This window comes from Mesoplodon densirostris, chromosome 2 (genome assembly GCF_025265405.1).
Source record: "Mesoplodon densirostris isolate mMesDen1 chromosome 2, mMesDen1 primary haplotype, whole genome shotgun sequence".
In the NCBI taxonomy this organism is placed as follows: Eukaryota; Metazoa; Chordata; class Mammalia; order Artiodactyla; family Ziphiidae; genus Mesoplodon; species Mesoplodon densirostris.
Window position 1 is genome coordinate 116129024 of NC_082662.1, and position 25293 is coordinate 116154316.

The following is a 25293-nucleotide window of genomic DNA, read 5'->3' on the forward strand; positions in this document are numbered from 1 at the left end:
CCCCAGCCTCCCAGTCCCTTATTTAAAAGGCTCTGCCTCTTCTTTTAAATCCATGTATAAGCAAATAGTTTTAGAGCTGGAAGAGACCACTCCACCTCCAGGATGTGCCCTATTCCTGCAGTTTTTTGAGTTCCCAAACCTTAAAATTGGTTGTCTAAACTTAGTCCTTCCTGCTGCACACTGGCCTCTGTTTTGGCTCTGTAGATGAGAAAAATTACACAAAAATTTACAGATTAGATTTGAATTTAAGGATTCCAATAGATCGGAAACACAAGGTGACCCATTTAGAGCAAGATCTTTAAGAAGCGCCGAGTGACTTTTAATTTCCAAGAATTAGACAGAAAACGCATGCGCTATAGAGCTAAGGGCATGACGAAGCCAATGAAGGCGTGGCCTCTGCCCGAATTCAAGATGGTTCCCAGGACCTTCCACCCTTGCTGCGGGGGCGGGGCGAGAGGCTAAAGACTCAGAATGCCATTGGTGGGGTTGCACACCGTTCATCCCCGCCCCCCGTAGGGGGCGGGAGTGACAAAGTCCCAATTTCCGGTTCCGTCAGTACCGGCAGCCCGGTCGAGATGGAGGAAGATGCGACCGGAGGCCATCAGTCGCCAGAAACAGAGGATAGAGTGGGAGCTGCGGCGTAGAGGTCTGCGCTTGGAGTTCACCTCAGACGGGGCGGAACCGCCCTGATGTGAGAAGGTAAGAAACCACCGGCTTGGGGTGCCTGAGGACTAAGGTCTCCGAGGACCTGGACCTGTCAGGGAGGCAGCGGGTGTCTGCAGTGCCCGGCTGCAATTCAGTGGGAGCCCGCCACGCAGTTTGGGGAATGAGGGGCGACTCCAACGAGTCATCTCTTCCTGTCGGAGGAGCATGAGTTTCGCTGACAGAGAAAGAAGCATGCCGAGAGGCATGGCGAGGGGGCACCTCGGGGGCCAGGACAGAAGCAGCTTAAAGGGGGTGTCATGTGGAGTAGGTGAAGAGGATTGTCATGTGGTGTCTGTCATGAGGGATCACGTGGGCACCTATGGAAGACCGAAGGAAGGCTGGGTGGAAATCGCTTCATGCCCCAGAGGGGAGGTTGTCTTGAAGGGAGAAGTTGGAGGCATGCCAGGGAACTTCCCTAAGGAAATGCATGTTCATTAGGACAGGTGGGCAAGCATGTAAATATATTCACATTCATGTGGTAGATAGCTCCCAGGATGCAAAGCCTTGATGCACTTGCAGTAAGAAGTACAGAGGAACAGAAGGAGGAAGCAAAGATGTTTCCAGCACAGAAGTGGGGACCAAACCCCACGGATGTCTTGTCAGGAGTTGTAGGTGGCTATTTGATGTGTGGGGGGGTTGTTGACTGAAAAGATTTGAATAAGTCTAGAAGTCATCACTGAACCCAGTCCTGGTGACAAGTCAGGATGGAGTCAGAGGGCTCCTAACCTAGTCATAATGGTCCTGGACTCCTAGAGTAGTTATCGTTGTTATAATACTGACAATCCTTAATATTTAAGACAATACTTTCCAAACTCTGATATATGTATTAACCACCCAGAGATCTTGTGAACATGTTGGTTCTTATTCAGCAGGCCTATGGAGCATCCTGAAATCCTGTATTTCTAACAAGCTCCCAGATTATGCCCATGCTGCTGGTCTGTGCACCACTCTGAGTAGCAAAGATTTAGAGCAGCACTGTCCAGTAGAGCTTTCTGCAGTGATAGAAGTGCTTTGCTGTTAACAAAGTGCTTTCACACGTTAGCTCATGTGAGTTGCACCACAGTGACATAGCTATGGCAGGCTTCATTAGCCCCATTTCACAGATGAGGAAACTGAATTTCAAAGGAGTGACTTGGTTCCAATCCTACTAGTAAGTAATGGAAGTGGAACTCAGACTTGGATCTCCTGACTACTAGTGTTCTTTTCATCGAATGACCTTACATTCCAGGTGACACTGCCTTGTCCTGAACCAGGATCTTATCTCAGAACCTAGTGAACAGTCTGGTGTGTTTTTTCTGGTACAGGGAGAGGGGAAGTGGAGAAGGAGGTATACCTACTTGGGCCAGTTTGTCCCTTTCCTCTGATGGGCTCAGCAGTGGGGGTTCTGCCTCTGACATCTCATTTGACGATTTCAGGACATCCTGGGTCATCTGTTGGGTCTCCATATGAAGCACTTTAACCTTTGTGTCTAAGCTGTGTTAAAAGATGGGGGAAAATTCAGAATTGGAGCCATGCACACAAATAAGGATCTGGGAAAGAGCCATAAAGAAGCTGGGCTGATTGAATTGGAAGAAAGGAAGGCTGAAGGAAGTGAGCATACAGGTATCTGCATGGAGGATTTTTCCAGAGGGTGAAACACAAGGAACTGGTTTTGATATTTCAGTGGGAAGTCTGGAGGTTAAATAACAAGGAGCAGGTTGAGATCCCAACTTTTAGGAGCAACCCACCTTTCAAAGGGATAGAGGGGGTGGGTGCAGTGCCTTCCCCTTCAACTGTAGAGGCTCAGCCCTCTGTGGCATGACCCTTAGTGGCTTCTTCTGTCACCATGGTAATGGTAGAAATTACCTGCTTGGCTGTGGAGAGTCCTCCCTTCTTTCTGGGAATTTAAAATAGACTGGCACATGTGAGAGATGGAGGAAAGTGGGGAAATGGGGCGCTGGGTGCTGCTGTAGGATTTCTCATCAAGAGTTGTTGGCACTCTGTCATTCAGTTTGATAAGTTGAGACAGTGCCCACAAAACCAGGTCCTAGAACAGAGTCCTTCGTGGCTCTGGCTCTCTGCCCTGCTCAGCACACAGTATCCATGAGCTGGGCAGGAGTCCTTGCTTGAGCCCTGCCGTATTTGTCCTGTGATGACAACAGGCCTGCCCAGCCACTCAGCTCAATCACTCCACAAGCACGCTGGGAAGCAGAGGCAGCTCCTGGTTTCAATGGAACAAAGCTGAGAGAAATCCCTGGGCATCTGCTGCCAGGAGCTTATGCTTAACCCTTGGGTGACTGGCAGTCATGAGGGCATTAATTCTGCCTCCCAAGGGTGGGAATGACCTGGCTTTATACTGAACAGAGTGATTTGTGCTGGAACGCCTCAGCTCCCGTGGTGTGGAGGGCACGCTGGAGTAGAGGAGCAGACTTGGCTCATATCCCGCCTCCGCTGACCAGCTGTGTGGCCTTGGGCTCGTTCCTTTTAACCTATTTGTTGTACCTCAATCTCCTCATTTAGCAGAAGTGTCTTAACTGTGTAGAGGTTAAGTTGTAAGGATTACTTGAGGTAATAGGTGTTCAGTAAATCCTAGTGTCTCTCTCTCTTCTCCTCCTCTCTCAGTGGAAATGGACACATAACCTTGGGACCCTGGATGCCAAACACCCTGTTTGTCAGTGATACAGTGATCCCCTTCTCTTGAAGGGCCTTAAAGGAGAAGATTGCCGCACTGGACTTGATGGGTGTCCTGGGCTGAGGCTGGAGGAAGGGCCACTTTCGCCCACGGCAAGTGGCACATCAGTGTTCCAGGGGTTCTCCTCCTAGAACCCCATCTCTAGCTCATTTCCCATGGCCTAGATTCTCTGTTCTGGTCAACCCAGTTGTTTCAAGCCATTGTTTTCTCCCTTTCACTGTCCACATGTATTCCTCCATTCAAGCTGCTTTGTCCTCCTCCAAGAAGCCTGTCTTGGTTACATGTGCCTCACCCATGCCTCACCTTGAAGCTGAGGTTTTCCCTCGGCTCACACGTACTCAGTTTGCACTGCAGGTATCTTACACTTTAATGAAAGTGATGCAATCCAGCTTAGGAAATTCCAAAAAGCTAACCTTGCTTCCCCACTGACTTATATGGTAAACCAAGAAGCTACTTAGGCTGGTTGGGACCTTTGGTTGGGGAAGGTGGTTGAGGATGAACTCTGGTTATACACTTGACATGAGATTTGTCAAGGCATTGGTGCTGGGACTGCCTGTGTAGAACATTTCACCTCTCTAGAGTTGTCCTTTTGATGTGGCCACCTCCTTTCCCATCCCTTAAGGATTTCTCTCAGAGCTTAGGGAGCCCCTGATTTCCTGCTTCCTGGACTTTAACTTCCCACTTTCCCCTTCTGGCTGAAAATGTCCAGTATCCTACACATTGTCACTATGTGTATGTCCAATATATGACGTCCTCTCATTTGACATTTCTTTTTTTAAAAACTTATTTATTCATTTATTTAATTTTTGGCTGCATTGGGTCTTCACTGCTGCACGCCGGTTTTCTCTAGTTGCTGAGAGTGGGGGCTACTCTTTGTTGCGGTGCGTGGGCTTCTCATTGTGGTGGCTTCTCTTGTCGCGGAGCACAGGCTCTAGGCACATGGGCTTCAGTAGTTGTGGCACACGGGCTTTAGTAGTTGTGGCTCGAGGGCTGTAGAGCACAGGCTCAGTAGCTGTGGTGCACGGGCTTAGTTGCTCTGCGGCATGTGGGATCTTCCCGGACCAGGGCTCGAACCCATGTCCCCTGCATTGGCAGGCGGATTCTTTCTTTTCTTTTTTTTTTTAAATTAATTTATTTTATTTTATTTATTTTTGGCTATGTTGGGTCTTCGTTGCTGCATGCGGGCTTTCTCTAGTTGCGGCGAGCGGGGGCTACACTTCATTGTGGTGCGCAGGCTTCTCATTGTGGTGGCTTCTCTTGTTGTGGAGCACAGGCTCTAGGCGCGCGGGCTTCAGTAGTTGCGGCATGCGGGCTCAGTAGTTGTGGTGCACAGGCTCGGTAGTTGTGGCACACAGGCTTAGCTGCTCTGTGGCATGTGGGATCTTCCTGGACCAGGGCTCGAACCCACGTCCCCTGCATTGGCAGGCAGATTCTTAACCACTGCGACACCAGGGAAGCCCCTCATTTGACATTTCTTAGGTTGAAAGCTCCTGATTTTATACAGTTATTACAGTTGTAAGCTTGTTAGTTTTGTTTGAAACTTTAGTCAGTGGATACACTTAACATGAGGGCCACATGTACATTAATTTGCCCTGGTTTCTTTATCTCTGTGTCTTATATCCATTCCCCAGAGGGATACTGTGTCCCCTTGAAGAGACTGAGTTTCTCAAAGGCAGAGTCTCTATATCTTTTCTGTCACTTGAATCTCCCTTCATTACCTAGGGGCTGAGGTTATTATTTATATGCTTGGGGATGAAAGAGGCCAAGCATGTTCTCTACCCTGTAGTTAAGACTCTTCAGGGAAACTGCTTAGCTCTCAGGTGGTTCTCTTCTTTCTCTGGAGTGAGTTATCTAATAACCAAAGAGGACTCTGACCTTTGGCTTGTTCCTAAATTTCTAACTCCTTTCATTAGAAGGAAGGGAGGTGGGGGGGGGTGTGCCTGTGGAGTGAAAGCCGCACTTGCCTTCTTCCTCGCACTTTCTTCTAATGCAGACTGGAGAAAGTGTAAGTATAGTGAATGTGGGTCAGGAGGAGCTCAGAGGCGCCAGCATGGGAAACCAGAAATAAAGTAAGGTGAGTCAGCTGGTAAATGGTGGTAAAAGAGGCACCCTGCTGAGGCTCAAAGGCCCAAGGCCAAAGGCCATGTCTCCTCAGTAGGCCCAGGAGTGTCAGAAATGGATCACTTCCCTTTAGCCTTTAGGAGCCTCCAGAATGTCACTTAGTGACATCCCATTAACCCACTTAAAGGCCAGGTGGTTGGTTTAACCACAGCATCCTGAGTTGTCTTGGTGAGCTAGAGAAGGAAAAGGAGAATGGGCCATGACACCAGGGCCTGGGCAGAGGCAGAGAGACCAGAATAGATGATCTGATAAGCTGGGGGTAGGGAGCTGAGGTGAGAAACAATTTTCAGAAGAGGGGTCCTGAATTGGGACAGACTGGTAAAGGAGAGAGAAGAGGGCACTATCCCGATCCATGAAGGAAGAATCAGGCAGCGGTTGGCAGAGCCAGACTGGGTGAAGTCTAAACTTTGGAGAAGTGAGTACCCCAGGAGCTGAAGCCTGAGAATAGGGTTTCGGAGCCCATCCAGGAGGGGAAAGTGAAAATTCTGATCTCCTTCAGAATTCCCTCCACCCTGCTCAAATCCCCAGGTCTCCAGGCACAATGGAGGACAAACGTAACATCCAGATCATCGAGTGGGAACACCTGGACAAGAAGAAGTTCTACGTGTTTGGTGTGGCAATGACAATGATGATCCGTGTCAGCGTCTACCCATTCACCCTCATCCGCACTCGCCTGCAGGTTCAGAAAGGCAAGAGCCTCTACCATGGGACCTTTGATGCCTTCATCAAGATCCTACGGGCAGATGGTGTGACTGGCCTCTACCGGGGGTTCCTGGTCAACACCTTCACCCTCATATCTGGCCAGTGCTATGTTACCACTTATGAGCTCACCCGGAAGTTTGTAGCTGACTACAGCCAGAGCAACACAGTCAAATCACTGGTGGCCGGTGGCTCGGCCTCTCTCGTGGCTCAGAGCATCACGGTGCCCATTGATGTGGTCTCCCAGCACCTGATGATGCAGCGCAAGGGTGAGAAAATGGGCCGCTTCCAAGTGCGAGGGAATCCAGAGGGACAAGGGGTAGTTGCCTTTGGCCAAACCAAGGACATCATCCGACAGATCCTGCGGGCTGATGGACTTCGTGGCTTCTACCGGGGCTACGTGGCTTCGCTGCTTACTTACATCCCAAACAGTGCCGTCTGGTGGCCCTTCTACCACTTCTACGCAGGTAAGCAGGGACCAGGAGGGTGAGGGTGGAGGATGGTTACTAATGGACAGAGATGCTGTTGCTCTGTGCATGTTGGAATGAGTGATTTAATGGGAGACTGGACCATTCATACAGCAAACATTTGAATCCAGGAGGATTCAGAGATGAGTAAGACATGGTTCTTCCCTTCAAGGAGCTAATATTATAGTGGAGGGAATCAGACAAGTAAAGTATATGACTGTAGGACATAGAGTATGTTCTCGATGCATCAGGATCAACTAAGTTTAGTGGAGTATTGGCAGAGAATCATAAGGTGGGGAGGGACAAAATCCATAGGATTTAAAGATGAAAGCAATGGGTAATAGTGAGCTTTTGAGTTGGATGCCTTTCCTTACTATTTTTTTTTTTTTTTACATTTTTTTCTTTTAAAAAAAAATATTTATTTATTTATTTATTTATTTTTGGCTGTGTTGGGTCTTCGTTGCCGTGCACGGGCTTTCTCTAATTGGGGCGAGCGGGGGCTCCTCTTCACTACGGTGTGTGGGCTTTTCATTGCGGTGGCTTCTCTTGTTGCGGAGCACAGGCTCTAGGTGCGCGGACTTCAGTAGTTGTGGCTCGCGGGCTCTAGAGCGCAGGCTCAGTAGTTGCGGCGCACGGGCTTAGTTGCTCCGCGGCATGTGGGATCTTCCCGGACCAAGGCTTGAAGCCCTGTCCCCTGCGTTGGCAGGCGGATTCTTAACCACTGCGCCACCAGGGAAGCCCTTTCTTTTTAATTTTTTTTTTTTTTTGCGGTACGCGGGCCTCTCACCATTGTGGCCTCTTCCGTTGCGGAGCACAGGCTCCGGACGCGCAGGCCCAGCGGCCATGGCTCACGGGCCCAGCCGCTCCACGGCATGTGGGGAGGGATCCTCCCGGACCGGGGCACGAACCCACATCCCCTGAATCGGCAGGCGGACTCTCAACCACTGCGCCACCAGGGAAGCCCCCTTCTTCTTTTTTTAATAGATTTATTTTATTTGTTTATTGGCTGCGTTGGGTCTTTCCTTGCTGTGCGCGGGCTTTCTCTAGTTGCCGTGAGCCGGGGCTACTCTTCATTGAGGTGTGAGGGCTTCTCATTGCAGTGGCTTCTCTTGTTGCGGAGCGCAGGCTCTAGGCGTGCAGGCTTCAGTAGTTGTGGTACACAGGCTTAGTTGCTCCGCGGCATGTGGGATCTTCCCGGACCAGGGCTCAAACCCATGTCCCCTGCATTGGCAGGCAGATTCTTAACCACTGCGCCAGCAGGGAAGCCCCTACTTACTATTTTTAAATTAAGTTCAGGGGACTTCCCTGGTGGTCCAGTGGGTAAGACTCTGCACTCCCAATGCTAGAGGGCCTGGATTCGATCCCTGGTTGGGGAACTAGATCCCGCATGCATGCCGCAACTAAGAGTCCGCATGCCGCAACTAAAGATCCTGCACACCGCAACAAAGATCCCTCATGCCACAACTAAGACCCGGTGCAGCCAAAATAAATATTTAAATTAAGTTCAAGGTGTGATACAATCTTGAGCCTCTCTACTCCTGTAATGTATTTTTGTTCACAAGGCATTACTTGTTAAGTATTTCCCAGAAATGGGATTTCTGGGTCCAAAGATAACATTTTTGAGGGCCTCAATAAACATACTGCCAGATTTCCTTCTGAAAGGGCAAAGCACATTGTCAAGAGCAGGACCTGTGTGTGCCTGCTACCCTGCGATATCCGTAGCTTTGGGTAACTACCAAACTCCAGTTAGGGCAGTATGTGCTTGTAGCCTCCCAAATCCCTGCTGCTGGCTCCTAAGCCTTGGCAGTAGGCATTCTGTCCCATCCCACCTAGAACTTTTCTGACCAAATTTTGTAATGACTTCCTAACTTATAATCACCTTGTTTCTATGGTACTGTACTTTTCTGGTTCTTTTTTTTTTTAAGATTTATCTATTATTTATTTATTTTATTTATTATTTTTGGCTGCGTTGGGTCTTAGTTGCAGCACGCGGGATCTTCGTTGAGGCATGCAGGATCTTTTCCTTGCGGTGCGCGGGCTCTTCATCGTGGCATGCAGGCTTCTCTAGGTGTGGCATGCGGGTTTTCTCTTCTCTAGCTGTGGGGCACAGGCTCCAGGGCGCGTGGGCTCTGTAGTTTGCGGCACGCGGGCTCTAGTTGAGGCACGTGAGCTCAGTAGTTGTGGCGCGGGCTTAGTTGCCCCGTGGCATGTGGGATCTTAGTTCCCTGACCAGGGATGGAACCTGTGTCCCCTGCATTGTAAGGCGGATTCTTTACCACTGGACCACCAGGGAAGTCCCTCTCCTATTTTTCTAATTGTACTTTTTTTTTTTTTTTGGTAGCTCTGTCTCTTCTTCTGTTTAGCAGTCTTTCATCTGGAGTATTTGGTAGAATTCAGATACACGGACTCCATCTTGACCCTTTGTATCAGATTCTTTGGGAATGGATGCTGGCAATCTTAATGTTAGAGAACCTTCCTAGGAAACGTGAGCATTTTCTCTGGAGTCTGGCCTCACCCCTCTCTCCTCATTTGATTTCATTTACAGTTAGAGTTGTCCTTTTCTAATATGTCCAAAATTTCTATTTCTGTTCCCAAACTTACCTGTCCAGAGCTCTGGACAGACATCCTGACTGTTGGACCTTTTGACCTGGAGGCATGCACTTACATCTGAAATTTTTTTCAATTAACCATTTTTTCATCCCAAGCTGGCTTTCTCTTCTGACTTACTTTCATGTGTCAGTGGCCATGTTATTCTCCAAATCACTGAAACTGAGGCCTTGGGCATAGTGCTTGGCCCCTTGTCCTTGTCCCCACATCTAGTCCTGGTGACCCTGGAATGTCTTGTCCAACTTCCTCTCCATTCCCACTGCCTTTCCTGGAAACCATGTTCTGTTCCTACCTTCTTGGACTATTGCATCAGCCTTCTAGCTGTTCCAAATCTCTTCCTTCTTATCTACACACAAGTCCCTAATGGATTAACTTTATTTATTTATTTTAAAAAATTTATTATTTTTTTTATTTTTGGCTGCTTTGGGTCTTCGTTGCTCCGCATGGGCTTTCTCTTGTAGTGGTGAGCGAGGGCTATTCTTCATTGCGGTGCGCGGGCTTCTCATTGCGGTGGCTTCTCTTGTTTCAGGGCATGGGCTCTAGGCGCGAGGGCTTCGGTAGTTGTGGCTCGTGGGCTCTAGAACACAGGCTTAGTAGTTGTGGCACACGGGCTTAAGTTGCTCCAAGGCGTGTGGGATCTTACCGGACCAGGGCTTGAACCCATGGCCCCTGCATTGGCAGGTGTATTCTTAACCACTGCGCCACCAGAGAAGTCCTCCTAATGGATTAACTTTAAACTCTGGTTGCGATGTTAAGTGGCTCCCACTGCTTACTCAGTAAAATCCAGACTCTTCAGCCTGACTTCATCTTCCCTTTTCGGTGAAACATCCTGCTGTTTCCCTATGTATAGTCTATGCTGCAGCCAGGCCAGTTCACACGCCATTCCTCCACTGTGCATTATCTCTCCCACCTCTGCTGTGTTCATATCCCTCTGCTAGATGCCTTCCAGGTCCGCTTACCCTGGTGAAATCATGACTCATTGCCTCCTCTCCCATCCTCTCCATGTAGCTCTCAACTCAGAAATGATCTTTCCCTCCTTGCAACCCCCATGACATTGCTTCAGTCTTTCTTAAGGCAGTTAGAACATTTGCCTTGATGTTATTTGTATGTGCCTATCTCTTCTATTATTTGCACAGGTTCTTCTTTTTTCTTAATGCTTTTTCCCCCCCAGCTTTATTTTGATATAATTGACTGGAAAGTTTCTTGGAAGGGGGTGGAAACTAACATTTACTGAATACCCAGTGTGTGCCACACTCTGTGACACTGTCTGTCTCAGGGCCTGGTGAATTGTAAGTGCTCAGTAAATATTTGTTGAGAGAGTAGACTGGTTTTTGTCACTCCATTTTGCTTAAAATCTACCAACGCTGCCTTACAGGTATTTACAATAAAATCTAATGCTTCTCGCGGTCAATACAGGTCTATGTGATCTGGCCCCTGTCTGCTTCTCCAGCCCCATCTTGTGCTCCTCTCCCCTTACTCACTCTGGTCCATTCTCACTGCCCTTCTCTCAGTTCCTGAGACACACCAAGCTCTGTTCTCACCTCAAGGCCTTCGCAGATACTGTTCTTTCTGCCTGGAATACCCTTTCCCCTGTTGTTTGTGTGTCTGGGTCCTTCTCATGCTTCAAGCCTCAGCGTACATGCCATCTTTGCAAAGAAGACTTCTTTTTTTAAAAATTAACTAATTAATTAATTTGTAAATTCTTGGCTGCATTGGGTCTTTGTTGCTACGTGCGGGCTTTCTCTAGTTGTGGCGAGTGGGGGCTACTCTTCGTTGCGGTGCGCAGGCTTGTCATTGCGGTGGCTTATCATGTTGTGGAGCATGGACTCTAGGTGCGCAGGCTTCAGTAGTTGTGGCACAAGGCTTCAGTAGCTGTGGCACACAGGCTTCAGTAGTTGTGGCTCGCAGGCAGTAGAGCACAGGCTCAGTAGCTGTGGCGCGTGGGCTTCATTGCTCTGTGACATGTGGGATCTTCCCAGACCAGGGATTGAACCCCTGTCCCCTGCATTGGCAGGCAGATTCTTAACCACTGTGCCACCAGGGAAGTCCCAAGAAGACTTCTTTACCCAGTTGGAAAGAGGGCTCTTCCTGTTTTCTTTTTTTAAATTGATTTTTAAAATTTTTTATTTATTTATTTATTTTGGCTGTGTTGGGTCTTCATTGCTGCGCGCAGGCTTTTCTCTGGTTGCGGCGAGTGGGGGCTACTCTTCATTGTGGTGTGCGGGCTTCTCATTGCATTGGCTTCTCTGGTTGTGGAGCACAGGCTCTAGGCGCGTGGGCTTCAGTAGCTGTGGCACGTGGGCTCGGTAGTTGTGGCTCATGGCCTCTAGAGCGCAGGCTTAGTAGGTGTGGCGCACAGGCTTAGTTGCTCCGTGGCGTGTGGAATCTTCCCAGACCAGGGCTTGAACCCATGTCCCCTGTACTGGTAGGTGGATTTTTAACCACTGTGCCACCAGGGAAGCCCCGTTTTCTTCTGTAGCACCTTATTTTCCTTAATAGCACTTGTCATAATTTGCAATTATTTTATCCCCAGTTTCCACCAGCTCCTTGATTAGACTGTAAGTTCCATGAAGGCATTTTCCTGTTCATTTCTCTGTTTTACGTCTAGTGCTTTCACGGTGCCTGGCATATAGTAAGCATTAAATAAACACTTACATTACTTGTCCAAAGTCATTTAGCCAGGAAGGACTTAAACCAAGTCAACCTGGGTTTATCTTCTGCCTTGCAGATAATAGATGCCCAATAAATGCTTGTTGAATGAATAATGGAGAAGGAAAGATATGGGGCTCTTTCCCCCACCCTCTTGCCTTTGTTTTTTCATCCCCTTCCTAAACCCCAGAAAAATGGCATGTGTGCATGATTAGAATTGGAATCTGAATCCCACTGCAGCTTGCAGGCCTGGACACCAGTGCAGACAGATTCAAGGAGGCTGGCAGTGCCAGTCCAGATGCTGCCTTCCAGTGGTTGTGAAATGTTTTCTTCTCAGGAGCAACAAGACACCCTTGAGGCAGAGCCACCAGTTCACTTTGTTTCTTTCTGTATGCCAACCCTGGGGAAAAAGTGATTAGAAATCCAGGGGAGAGGTGGTTCTGGTAGGGCTTAAGGAATTCTGTCATGCCTTCGGACTTGGAAGCCCTCGCTTTTGTCCTGCCAACCTCCACCCTCCTACTTGTTTCCTAATCTTTAGTTGCCTGGCCATAAATTACCAAAACTAGGAGCATAAGAAAAAAAATATATTATTTTTTTAAATCGAAGTATAGTTGATGTATAATAGTTCATAAATTACAGGTGTACAATATAGTGATTCACATTTTTTAAACGTTATACTCCATTTATAGTTATTACAAAATATTTGCTATATTCCCTGTGTTGTATAATATATCCTTGTAGCTTGTTTGTACCTCTTTTTTTTTTTTTTTTTTTTGCGGTATGCAGGCCTCCCACTGTTGTGGCCTCTCCCGCTACGGAGCACAGGCTCTGGATGCGCAGGCTCAGCGGCCATGGCTCACGGGCCCAGCCGCTCGGTGGCATGTGGGATCTTCCTGGACCGGGGCACGAACTCATGTCCCCTGCATCGGCAGGCGGACTCTCAACCACTGCGCCACCAGGGAAGCCCTTGTTTGTACCTCTTAATCCCCTACCCCTATATTGCTCCTCCCCCAAAGAAAAAATTCTTAAAGGTATTATGGTGACTGAATTGTACAGAGAAAACTGAGAGGGAACCTTGGAGATGATAAATCTATTTTACATCCAGTCTCACTCAGAGTAAAAGCCAAAGTCCATGCAATGGCTTCAGGGCCCTACCTCTTAGACCTCATCTACTGTTCTTTCCCTCATTCATTCGGCTGCAGGCATACTGGCCTTGGTGCCAAAGACCTCAGGCATGCTCATGCCTCAGGGCCTTTGCAATAGGATGTTACCTCTGCTTGAAAAGTTCTCGCCACAGATCTATAAGGCTTATACTATCCTTTAGGGCTTTGCTTAGACTTCACCTTCTACCCTTTCTGCCCTTGGCATTCCTTATCTCCTTTTCCTGCTTTATTTTTTTCTATAATTAGCACACAACATGTCTGACATAGCTGTATATTTTGCTTTTTATTTATTTATTGTCTGTTTTCCCCCACTAGAATGTAAGTTTCATAATGGCAGGGATTTGAGGCTCTTTTATTCACTGTTGTATCTTTAGAACCCAAAGTGACTGGCTCATGGTAATCACTCAATAAATCTTTGTTGAATAAATGAACGAACTCTTGTCTCTCACCTCCAGAGAGGGAAAAGCAAAATAATTCAATTGCAGGTGAACTTCCTAGTGACACTGGGACTAGGTGAATCTGGGTATTATTCCATCTTCATCAGCATTTTGAAAAATGAATTTTCCTTTTTTAAAAAAAAATTATTTATTTATTTATTTTTGGCTGTGTTGGGTCTTTGTTGCTGCACGTGGGCTTTCTCTAGTTGCAGCGAGCGGGGGCCACTCTTCCTTGTGGTGCACCGGCTTCTCATTGCAGTGGCTTCCCTTGTTGCGGAGCACAGGCTTTAGGCACGTGAGCTTTAGCAGTTGTGGCATGCAGGCTCAGTAGTTATGGTTTGTGGACTCTAGAGCTCAGGCTCAGTAGTTGTGGTGCACGGGCTTATTTGCTCCACTGTATGTGGGATCTTCCCGGTCCAGGGCTCGAACCCATGTCCCTTGTATTGGCAGGCAGATTCTTAACTACTGTGCCACCAGGGAAGTCCAATTTTCCTTTCTTGATATAGGCTGAAGAAAAGTTTTCACTGTAGGATATGATTTTCTCTTTTAATTGTAATTATTTTTATTTTTTAAAACATTCATATGGTTCAAAATTCAAAAGGTAAGAAAGGGTATGCAGTGAAAACACTCCTCACCTACCACAGTCACCCAGCTTCCTTCCTTAAAGACAATCAGTGTTACCAATTTTTAATGTATCTTACCAGTTATCCAGTGCATGTATAAGAAAATATGTGGTGTGTGCTTTTCTAGCCAGTGAGTTGTGAAAAGTAGAGCATAAGCATAAGAGTTTTACATTAGGAGTGATTTCTGAAAGGAGTCAGCAAGCAAAGAGGTTTTGAAATTCCCTTCTCCAGAGGAATTTTGTCCTGTGCAAAATGACTTTTGGAAGGGGCCTGAGATTTAAACATTTTTGTTGGTTCAGGGCTTCCCTGGTGGTGCAGTGGTTAAGAATCCGCCTGCCAATGCAGGGGACACCGGTTCGAGCCCTTGTCCGGGAAGATCCCACATGCTGCGGAGCAACTAAGCCTGTGCACCACAACTACTGAGCCTGCGTTCTAGAGCCCGCGAGCCACAACTACTGAGCCCACGTGCCACAATTACTGAAGCCTGCGTGCCTAGAGCCCGTGCTCCGCAACGAGAAGCCACCGCAATGAGAAGCCCACGCACTGCAACGAAGAGTAGCCCCTGCTCACCACAACTAGAGAAAGCCCGCGTGCAGCAACGAAGACCCAATGCAGCCAAAAATAAATAAATAAATATATTAAAAAAAATTTTTTTTTGTTGGTTTAGATGGAAGCAAAGATGGGTCTAAGGTGGCTAAGGATGGAGGGTTTGTCATCGTTGGGCCAACTGGTAGAAAAGGTTTGGGGGTGCATGGAGTGGAACCTCATGTCTTGAGGCATTATCTTTCCCTTGATTCCAGAGCAGCTCTCATCCCTCTGCCCTAAGGAGTGCCCTCACATCGTCTTTCAAGCCATCTCGGGGCCTCTGGCTGCAGCCACTGCTTCCATCCTCACCAATCCCATGGATGTCATCCGAACCCGAGTACAGGTAAGACCAGTCTTCTCCCCTACCCTCCTCCCAGATAAACCATTAGAAGTGTGATCTTCAGGCCCTCCAGTATTTCCTGACCTCTTTGTGTCATGGCCCTCTAGTCTAGCCAGCCTTCTCCTGGTCATCCAAGCCTCTTCCTTGTGGTTATGCTTACCAGCTATAGAAACCAGCTGAGCACTTTGAATCACCTAGACTGTTTCTGTCATCCTGTCTGCTACCTTGCATGCCTCTACTCCTTTCCTTGCCCATGCCTCTAGGAATTCTTACTGCTTTCTTCTAGGCTTTCATCATAATAGCATAGCCTATCAACCACCTTTTCCTTACCTTGTAGCTTTGTGATTATTAGAAATATGATTTTAGTTAATTTTGTAAGTCTATCTGGCTTCTCCACTTGGCTATGTGCTCTCTACAGTGAAAATGACTGTCCTTGAACAGGTTTCACAGATTGTTCTGTGTGGACTCAGCACAAACACAGACAAAGCCCTGGGTGGTGTTGTTCAGAAATTATAGTCCCTGTCTTTAGTCAGCTTAATGACAGTTTCACAGCCCCGAGTCCAAGGAAATAGAATCTGAATGATGATGTACAATATACACATGGTAGGTTTTGCTATATAAAGCTTTATGTGGAGGGACTTCCCTGGTGGTCCAGTGGGTAAGACTCAGTGTTTCTAATGCAAGGGGCCTGGGTTCGATCCTTGGTCAGGGAATTAGATCCTGCATGCATGCTGCAACTAAGAAGCCCACATGCCACAACTAAGAAGCCCGCATGCTGCAACTAAGACCTAGTGCAGCCAAAATAAAAAAATAAATAATAAAATTAAAAAATAAATAATCATAAAATAAATAAATAAATGTTTTTTAAAAAGCTTTAGGTAGAGAGAATGGGGGAATTTTAATATCTGATTTGGGTAACTTAACAGGACAGCTGCCCAGGAGAGTGGGGTCATTGAGTTACAGTGAGAAGGAGAGGGAAGGAAAATAACCTTAGCAGATGGATGTGAAGTCAGCTTCCCTGAAACCAGGATGTTGGGATTGAGGTGGCTGGTAAATCTAGGTACAGTTGACTCTTGAACAACATGGAGTTTAGGAGCACTGACACTCCGCATAGTTGAAAACTTGAGTATAACTTGGCCCTCTGAATCTGTGGTTTGTCATCCACAGATCGCATAGTACTGTAGTGTTTGGGTTTTTTTAAGTATAAATAAAAATGAATTTTTACTTAAATCATTTTGGTATAGATTATAGTGAAAGATATTTAAACACATTGTGGGTAATATAAGCAGGCAGTTCAATTTTAAATTCAATTTTTTATGTAGTAACTCTGCTACCTATGCCCTCTGACTCCCAAGTCTAGTTCTTTCCACTTTAGCCTAAGGCAGAGGGAGATTGGGTAGAGGGGCTTTGACTGCAGACCGTCGTCCTCCAATGCGTTGACTTTTCCAGGTTGAGGGCAAGAACTCCATCATCCTGACCTTCCGACAGCTGATGGCAGAAGAGGGGCCTTGGGGCCTCATGAAAGGCCTCTCCGCCAGAATCATCTCAGCCACGCCCTCAACCATTGTCATTGTGGTGGGCTACGAGAGCCTCAAGAAACTCAGCCTCCGACCTGAGCTGGTGGACTCACGACACTGGTAACCAGTGATGGGGAGAGAAGCCTGCTATTTCCCACACTACTCTGGGTCGGGGGCAGAGAGGAGAGGGTAGCACCCTCTTCAGGTGCCCCACCATATACCGAGTCCGGCCCTGGGTCAGGGACAGAGACTTTGAACTGCTCTTGCTGAAGAGGCTCCACGCCTGGATCCCCTGCTCTCATTATTTTTTAATTTTCTTGCCAAACTGGGCTCACTCATTCAGTACAGGTACTGTCCTGCCCTAAGGAAATCCACTCTCCCAGCCAATCCCACTCCATCCATCCCCTGCCAACCCTTCTCTGCCTTCCCCCTCCATCTGTGTCCCTGGGATCCTGAGAAGAGCTGCACATAGAACTTACTTACTACCACTGGTTCTTCCTCTTGGGCTTTCAGCCCAGATTCCAAGCAGTTGCCATCAGCCCTTTCCTGCTTCATCTCTTAGGCTTGCTTATTTTTATTTTGGGACTGAGCTGCCCACAAGACTACTCTGCTTTTCCCTGCCACTGGGGGCAAGGTGCCAGGCACTTCTGCATAGGGAGTGGGAGCAGCAAAAACCTCTGGTTCTCCAGAGCACTCATCCTCTCTTTGGAGAGTTATTAGGTTGGGGAGAAATGTTGATACTGTATTTTGTGTGTGTATTTTTCTGTGAACCAGGCTACTGTCTTAGTCCTGCTAAAGCACCAATCCTTCAGTCAGAGCCCACCCCTTCCTCAGACAGGTGGAAAAATATCATGTAGCTTTTCCCTCAATCCCAGTTATCTATCCCTCCCAGTCCCTTCAGTCCCAGCAGCCCCAGGATATATAAGCTGTTTTTTTCCTCCTGGCCCAGATGACTACAGTGGTGGGCGCAGCTCTAAATAGATCAGACTGTCTGGGACACACTGGACTTGGAACACTACCCTGAAAAGTCTGGTTTAGAGAGTAGTTGGTTTGGAAAGTGACAGGAGGATATGTGTGCCCTAGTGCATCTCCCTCGACCAGCTGAGCCAAACCTAGGAGAGGGCAGTGGAGGTTCTCAGCCCCAGGCAGTCATGACACACATATATACCCCAATCACGTGGACTCACAGAAACAGATGTGGTCTCACAATGGGAGTCTCTGAGATGTGGAACTGTTTGTGTTTTTCTTCTCTCCGATCTGAGGAGTCATCCCGGTCATGGTACCCTCTGGAGGGATGCTTGGAGGCGGGTAAAGGGTGGGTCAGGAACTCACCCAATACCAGGACCACTGCATTTACCAGCCTGATACTGCCGAGATGATCTGTTGAAGCTCTCAGGAGCTAGATGATGAGTGCTCCTTCCCTGCCTCATCCTTCCCGCACAACACACACCTCCTCTACCAAGCTTGTGTTGCAGGTGAGGAGAGGTGCAGTAAATGGAATGAGAAGAAGGCATATCAAACCCTGCACTTCTACTTGAGACATCTGGCTTGGATGACCCTTCAAACTTTCTTATTGGTCCCACCCCCTGGGAGAGGCCATGGTGCCAATTTGAAAGGTGCTAGCTACCTGAAGCCTTGATATTTCTTATGGCTGCCCCACATTCTATCCCCCAGGCAAGATCAGAATCTGAATTCTCTACCTTCACCACCACCACTGCCCATCTTGGGCTCTATCTTTGAGGGTTATTTTCTCTTTCACTTATTTTTATTTTTGTCTGTCCCTTCTTGTACTTTGTCAAGAGTCCTCCAATTTCTATTCACAAATGGTCATCCAAAGGGCTGGGCCCACAGATCATTCTGAATCTTCCTGCCTCTCAGTCACTCCTTTACCCTAAGAACCACCAACATAATAGAAGCCAGGGGTCCCTCCTTTCTCTTTAAACTCATCCTAGTGAGACCTTTGGAGGTTGGTTTTCTCAGCTCCACACCTTCCCCTCCTTACAGGCATGTCTTCAGTCCTTCCCCATCATTGCAAAGTGGGTAAAATATCATGGACAGGAGGTAGTCTCCTGCTTCTCATGTCTTAGGTTGTTTCCATCCCAGACTCCTCCAGACTTTCTTCTGTTTTATTTTCTTGTACAGTATTTCAGTCTTTCACCTGTTTCCTCTGTCTCTCTTTCTCTGTCACACACACAGTTTTAAAGGATGATGGGCATTTACTAAAAGGGACCCCTGGCCCCTACTTTCCCATCTAATATTTTAGGGACTGGGATTGGGTTTGGTTAAAATGTCTTGGTGGGGGTGGGATAGTGGGCTTCCATTTTCCCAGGACCATGGATCTGGACCAATTGGAATTTTTGATATATTGGTCTGTAGCCAAAATTGGAAGAAACTTTAGGGAGACTGGGCAAGACAGGAAACCTGATGGGAGTATTTAAGGACAGGGGAATAAAGTGCAGATGCAGTTAACATTTGATAAAATGTACTCGTGACTATTAACAGCGAACATTCACTGTTGCACTGTATGAAGTCTCCGAAGTGTAATTAAACGTTTTTATTGAGTCCTTGAGCTTTTCGCTTATTTTGCCCGCTTGCCGAGAAAGTGTGTTACGTAAGTGTATCGTTCTTGTATTAATGTGTGTGTAACCCTCCGCCTCCGGCAGTTTCCCCTCCCCGCGGCTCGGTGATAGACATTCGCTGCTTTCAGTCGGAGGCGCGCAGTGCCGGTAGCGGCCAATCGGGGGCTTCGGTGGGCGGAGCGGCCGGGCCAGTTAGCTTTGGCGGTTTTATTTCAACATGGCCGAAGCGAGTGGCGTCAACGTAGGCAGCGGCTGTGAGGAAAAAGGGCCTGAGGAATTGTCTCAGGAATCTGCGCGCCCCGGCACTACCATCTCGAGGGTGAAGCTTTTTGACACCATGGTGGACACTTTCACCCAGAAGTTGGTCGCTGCTGGGAGGTAAGGTGGAGGAAGTGAGGCTGCCAATCTCGCAGTAGGTTGAAGTGGGCGAGAGGCAAAAAGAGGGTTTGTCCCGCCAGAGTCTAAACCCCGCGAGACCAGGACGGCCCCAGGGGAACCAGCCCAGTCACGTGGGTCTGGGGTTCTGGGTTATTGATTGGCAGCCATATTCTACCCTCAATTCCTAAGCCTCCGGAAGTCACGTGATGTTTACTAATACAGATAATGTGGAGCACATTTAGGACAAGTAGCTACTCCTTCCCGTAAACCTAGTTTTTTTTTTTTTAAATAATGGATGCACTTATAAATTTATTTATTTTATTTATTTTTGGCTGCGTTGGGTCTTAGCTGCTGCCTGCGGGCTTTCTCTAGTTGCCACGAGTCCGGGCTGCTCTTCATTGTGGTGCGCAGGCTTCTCATTGTGGTGGCTTCTCTTGTTGCGGAGCAGGGGCTCTAGGCGCACGGGCTTCAGTAGTTGCAGCATGTAGGCTCAGTAGTTGTGGCTCGCGGGCTCTAGAGCGCAGGCCCAGTAGTTGTGGCGCAGGGGCTTAGTTGCTCCGTGACATGTGGGATCTTCCTGGACCAGGGCTTGAACCCATGTCCCCTGCATTGGCAGGCAGATTCTTAACCACTGCACCATCAGTGAAGTCCCCAGTAAACCTAGTTTTGATTATAGGTGGTTGAGAGGAAAGACACAGGCTTTGGAGTTAGATTTAGGGTTCAAGGCCCAACTTAAAGTGAGCGAGACTTAACTGCTCTCTGCCTCCGTTCCTCATAAATAAAATGGGAACAATAGTACTTTTCTCATAGGGTTGGTCTTTCTGAGGTTTAAATGAGTAAAAACTCGGAAGGCTCTTAGAACAGTGCTGGCTACGTAGAAAGCATTAGACTTTTAGCTGTTGTTATGGAAGTAGTAACCTTCACTTGGGTGGTTGTGAGGACTAAACGTATTACCATAGAAAGAAACACTTCCTCTCTTGATTTCTACTTTATATGAACAATATTCTAACAATGCCGTTGACCTGAATTGTTGGACACTTTAATCAATAGAAATTGATATGGGCTTCCCTGGTGGCGCAGTGGTTGAGAATCCGCCTGCCAATGCAGGGGACGCGGGTTTGAGCCCTGGTCCGGGAGGATCCCACATGCTGCGGAGCAACTGGGCCCGTGCACCACAGCAGCTGAGCCTGCGCTCGAGAGCCCTCGAGCCACAACTGCTGAGGCCCGGGCGCCTGGAGCCCGTGCTCTGCGGCGGGAGAGGCCACTGCAGTGAGAGGCCCGCGCGCTGCAACTAGAGAAAGCCCATGTGCAGCAACAAAGACCCAACGAGGCCAAAAATAAATAAAATAAATTAACCTGCCCCCCCCCCAAAAATGAATAAAAGGAAAAATATTTTTTTTAAAAAATAGAAATTGATAAGAGGCCAGAGGAGAAATTCAGGCAAGGCTTCATTGAGACTCATGCTGCTGCATGAGGGAGTGAAAACAAGTTACAGGTGTCCTTGCTCGTTTTTCTGAGGGGGAGTGAGCTGGTCCCTTAAATGGGGTGAGGGTAGGGGTGGATCCATTGGTCCGCTGGAGAGGTGGCTTAGGTGGTCTGCCCACCCCCTCAGTGGTGCGGTGTGCAGGGATCATGGGCAGTACCCTGCTTTTGCTCCTGACACCTCGAAAGTGACAGCTGGCTTTTTGGTCTTTTTGTATCTTGATCAGAATTTGCACCAACTGTGCATGTATGTAGTTGTTTTTAATCCCTTACAGTTACTTTGTATTCTGTTGTTTGAGGAGACACTTGCCTAGGTGCAAGCACTGCAGCAAAGCGTCCCAGGTCCCATCCTGTCACAACAGTATTGGACACTTTAAAGGAAGAGTTTTATCCATGGTCCCATACCCCAGAACATTAATGCTGAAACACTGTTATCAGAACTTTAAGGGGTTTGACCACAGCCTGTTTTCCATCCACCCGCTATGTCCCCACTACCCCTGTTCTTTAACATCAAGACTCTCATCTGCTCCCTGTTTCCTTCCCTCCTGGTTTTAGGACTTTACCTTTCCTACAAAAACCTTATGATACATCTCTTCACTCACTGATTCACTCAGCAAATATTTGAATGACTATTCTGTGCCAGGCACTGTGTCAGGTGCTGGGGATATGATAAAGCAGACAAGGCCTCTGTCTTACATTCAGTGGGTAGAGACATGAAGTAAACAAAATAATCATGGAGTTTGGTAAGGTAATGAACGAGCAACTTGAGGGAAAGGAAAACACTAGATAGGATAGTTAGGGGATTCCACTCTGAGGAAGTGACATTGATATGAAACAAAGAATAAGAGGGAACCAGCTTTTCAAAGAACTAGAGAAAAAGCTTATAGGAAGGAAGGACAGCTTGTGCAAAGGTCCTGAAATGGTCAGGGCATTCTAGGAACTGGCAGAGTGAGAGTAAAATCAGAGGAGGCCGCACAGGCAGGTGACAGCCTTATCAAGCAGGGCCTAGTTCCCATAGTAATAAATTTGATAAAATAATTTTTAATCATTTTTATGGACCATTCATGACACACCGTCATTTTATGTCCAGGCAAGATCTCTCCATTGATTGATTGGCTTTCCCTTACTCATTCTTACCCTCCTCTCCTCCCCACAGGCCCTGCTTTCTGTTGGCTATATGTCTGCCATTTATTCATGTATTCATGTACAAATGTTTTTTGGACATCTCCAGTGTCTCAGGCTCTGTTTTAGGAGCTGGAGATACAGCAGTGATCAAGATAGGAAGGTCCCTGCTCTTGTGGAATAGACTTTCTTGTGCCATAAAGAAAAATAAATCAGCGTGAAGGAACAGAGAGCAATGGGGAAGGGGTCTGGGTTAGTGTGAGTGCAGGGAGGTGACATTTGAATAAGTTTGCATCCTTGTAAAGTGTGTTGTTTTGTCTGTGTATTTTTTTTAATTAATTTATTTATTTTTGGCTGCGTTGGGTCTTCATTGCTGCATGAGGGCTTTCTGTAGTTGAGGTGAGCGGGGGACTACTCTTCCTTGTGGTGCGTGGGCTTCTCATTGTCGCAGAGCACGGGCTCCAGATGTGCAGGCTTCAGTACTTGTGGCCCATGGGCTCTAGAGTGCAGACTCAGTAGTTCTGGTGCACGGGCTAAGTTGCTCTGTGGCATGTGGGATCTTCCCGGACCAGGGCTCCAACCCATGTCCCCTGCATTGGCAGGCGGATTCTTAACCACTGTGCCACCAGGGAAGTACCCTGTCTGTGTATGTTTTAAATTTATATGAATGATAGTTGTGCTGCATATGTCTTTTTTCACTTAATAGATGTTTTTTTAAAAGATCTAACCATATACTATAAATGCATATGGTTCAGAGCTCTCAGTGCTGCTTGTCATTTCATGATATGCATCCAGCACTTACCCATTCCCTATCATGACACCTGGTTGCTTCCAGCTCCCTCCTCCACAAATTATGCCAGGGTACATACCCTCACAGACTAGTGCTAGAATTTCTCTGAGGTATATAATGGATTGGAATCACAGGATCCAAGGGTTTATATCTACCTATGTTTTGTCAGATTGCTTTCCAGAAAAGCTGTTCCTTTCTCCTGTGTCCTCACCAACACTGGGTATCTACCATTCTAATATTTGCTATTCTGAAGGTGTGAAAGGGATATTTCATTATTATTTTAATTTGCACATTTCTAATTCCTCATAGGTGTGGGCAATTCCTCATACACCTCATTAGTCATTTGGTTTCCTTTTCTGTGAACTGCCCACTTGTTTTCTGTAGAAGTTTTTTTTTTGGACCTTTTTTTTTTTTTTTTTTTTTTTTGCTGTACGCGGTCCTCTCACCGCCGCGGCCTCTCCCGTTGCGGGGCACAGGCTCCGGACGCGCAGGCTCGGCGGCCATGGCTCATGGGCCCAGCTGCTCCGCGGCATGTGGGATCCTCCCGGACCGGGGCACGAACCCATGTCCCCTGCATCGGCAGGTGGACTCTCAACCACTGTGCCACCAGGGAAGCCCTCAATTTGTATTTTGAAACCCTTAATTTTCATGTAATTCATGTTTTTCATTTTATGGCTTGAGCTTTTGAGGTCTTGTTTACAGAGGCTATACCCATGCCCAGGTCACAAAGATAATCTCCAGTGTTTTCTTCTATTGGCTATTTTATCATTTTACTCTCTACTGTAAATCTGTGATCTGTCTGGATTCAGGTGTAAAGTGGTAGTCTCAGTCAGTCTTATTTTTTTTTTTTTCCCAGTCATTGTCAACTAAACAGTTTGTTCGTCCCCATTGCTTTAGGGAGCCCCTTTTATGGTATGGCAAGTCCCTCCACCTATTGTGTCCTTGGGTCTTTCTTCTGCCTCAGATCTATTCACCTGTCTTTGTGCCAGTGCATATGGGTTCTTAATACCAAACCTTTGTAGGAAACCGTAAGTCCGGTACAGCAAGTTCCTCTTCTCTCTTCGCTTTAAAATTGACCCAGCTATTTGAGAACCTTGATTTTTTTCCTTGTAAACTTTAGAATGAATTTTTCTGGATCCTCAAAACATTCAGCTGCAATTTTTGGTATGTATTTTTGGCAAATAAAGGAAGTCCCTGTCTCATTCTAGTTTTCTGAGAATTATTAAAAAGATCATGATTTGGTGTTGAACTTATCAAATGTTTTCTTCCTCAGTTAAGAAGATCGTATAATTTTTCTTTAGTTCATTAACGTTGATGATCTACATTGGTAGATTTTATGGAAGTTAAACTATCTTTGCATTCTTGGAATAAATCTACTTAATTATGATGCATTTAAAAAATACAGTTGGAGTTAGTTAGATCAGTGTTTGTATGCTATAAGTGAAATGGGCCTATGGTTTCTTTTCTTTCACTGTCCTTATCAGCTTATAGAACCAAAGATATATTAGCCACATATATCCCTCTTCAGGAACGATTTATATAAAATCAGGATTATCTAGTCCTCAAAAGTTTGGAAGAGCTCATTTGCGCCTAGAACTTTCTGGGGTTGTCGAGGACTGTCAGTATTATGTTAAAGAGCAATGATGCAGTAGGCACCTTTGTTTTGTCCTCAAAGTGTCCCCATAGTGTTTGTTGCAGATTTTTGGTGTTTCTGTTTCTTTAATGGCTACAAGTCTGTTTAGATGTTATCTCTTCTTGTGACAGATTTGCCATTTTACTGGGTTCCCCCCCAGAAATTTGTCTCTTTCACCTGTTATATTTTATTAACTTGTAACTGTTTGAAATTATTAATTTAATTTTCATTATTTCCCTTTTTTCCATTATATGCTGTTTATTTTGGAGCTTATGTAGCCAGAGTTCTATCTTATTAATCTTTTTAAAGAATCAGCCTTTTTTTTTTTTTTTTTTTTTTTTTTTTTTTTTTTTGCGGTATGTGGGCCTCTCACTGTCGTGGCCTCTCCCGTTGCGGAGCACAGGCTCTGGACGCGCAGGCTCAACGGCCATGGCTCACGGGCCCAGCCGCTCCGCGGCATGTGGGATCTTCCCAGACCAGGGCACGAACCCGTGTCCCCTGCATCGGCAGGCGGACTCTCAACCACTGCGCCACCAGGGAAGCCCAGCCTTTTTTTTTTTTTAATTTCTGTGTTTTGAGGTTACTGTTGGTCTCTTTGTCTTTGTATCTATCCTTATTTTTAAAAATTTATTTAGATTTATTTTATTAGTTTCTTCACAAATTCTCTTTCTTTCTTTCTTTCTTTCTTCTTTTTTTTTTCTTGGCGACGCCATGCAGGTTGCAGG

At 46.8% G+C, this 25293-nt stretch overlaps 1 protein-coding gene across 7 annotated transcripts in view; it reads left to right on the top strand.

Moving 5' to 3' along the window:
• The first annotated feature begins 564 nt into the window (after positions 1-564).
• Positions 565-25293, top strand: part of LOC132484311 (solute carrier family 25 member 44) — a 43126-nt gene continuing 18397 nt past the window's right edge. For 2 of the 7 annotated variants that reach the window (XM_060090734.1, XM_060090732.1), the window contains exons 1-4: positions 565-699; positions 6026-6663; positions 14943-15070; positions 16517-16704. In XM_060090734.1, coding sequence (XP_059946717.1) covers positions 6039-6663; positions 14943-15070; positions 16517-16704 — 941 coding nt within the window. In that variant the 5' untranslated portion in view covers positions 565-699; positions 6026-6038. Of the gene's footprint in view, positions 700-2120; positions 2308-6025; positions 6664-14441; positions 14756-14942; positions 15071-16516; positions 16705-19380; positions 19542-25293 lie in introns of those variants that run through there. The other 5 variants (XM_060090739.1, XM_060090738.1, XM_060090733.1 and 2 more) reach the window with 4 other exon arrangements.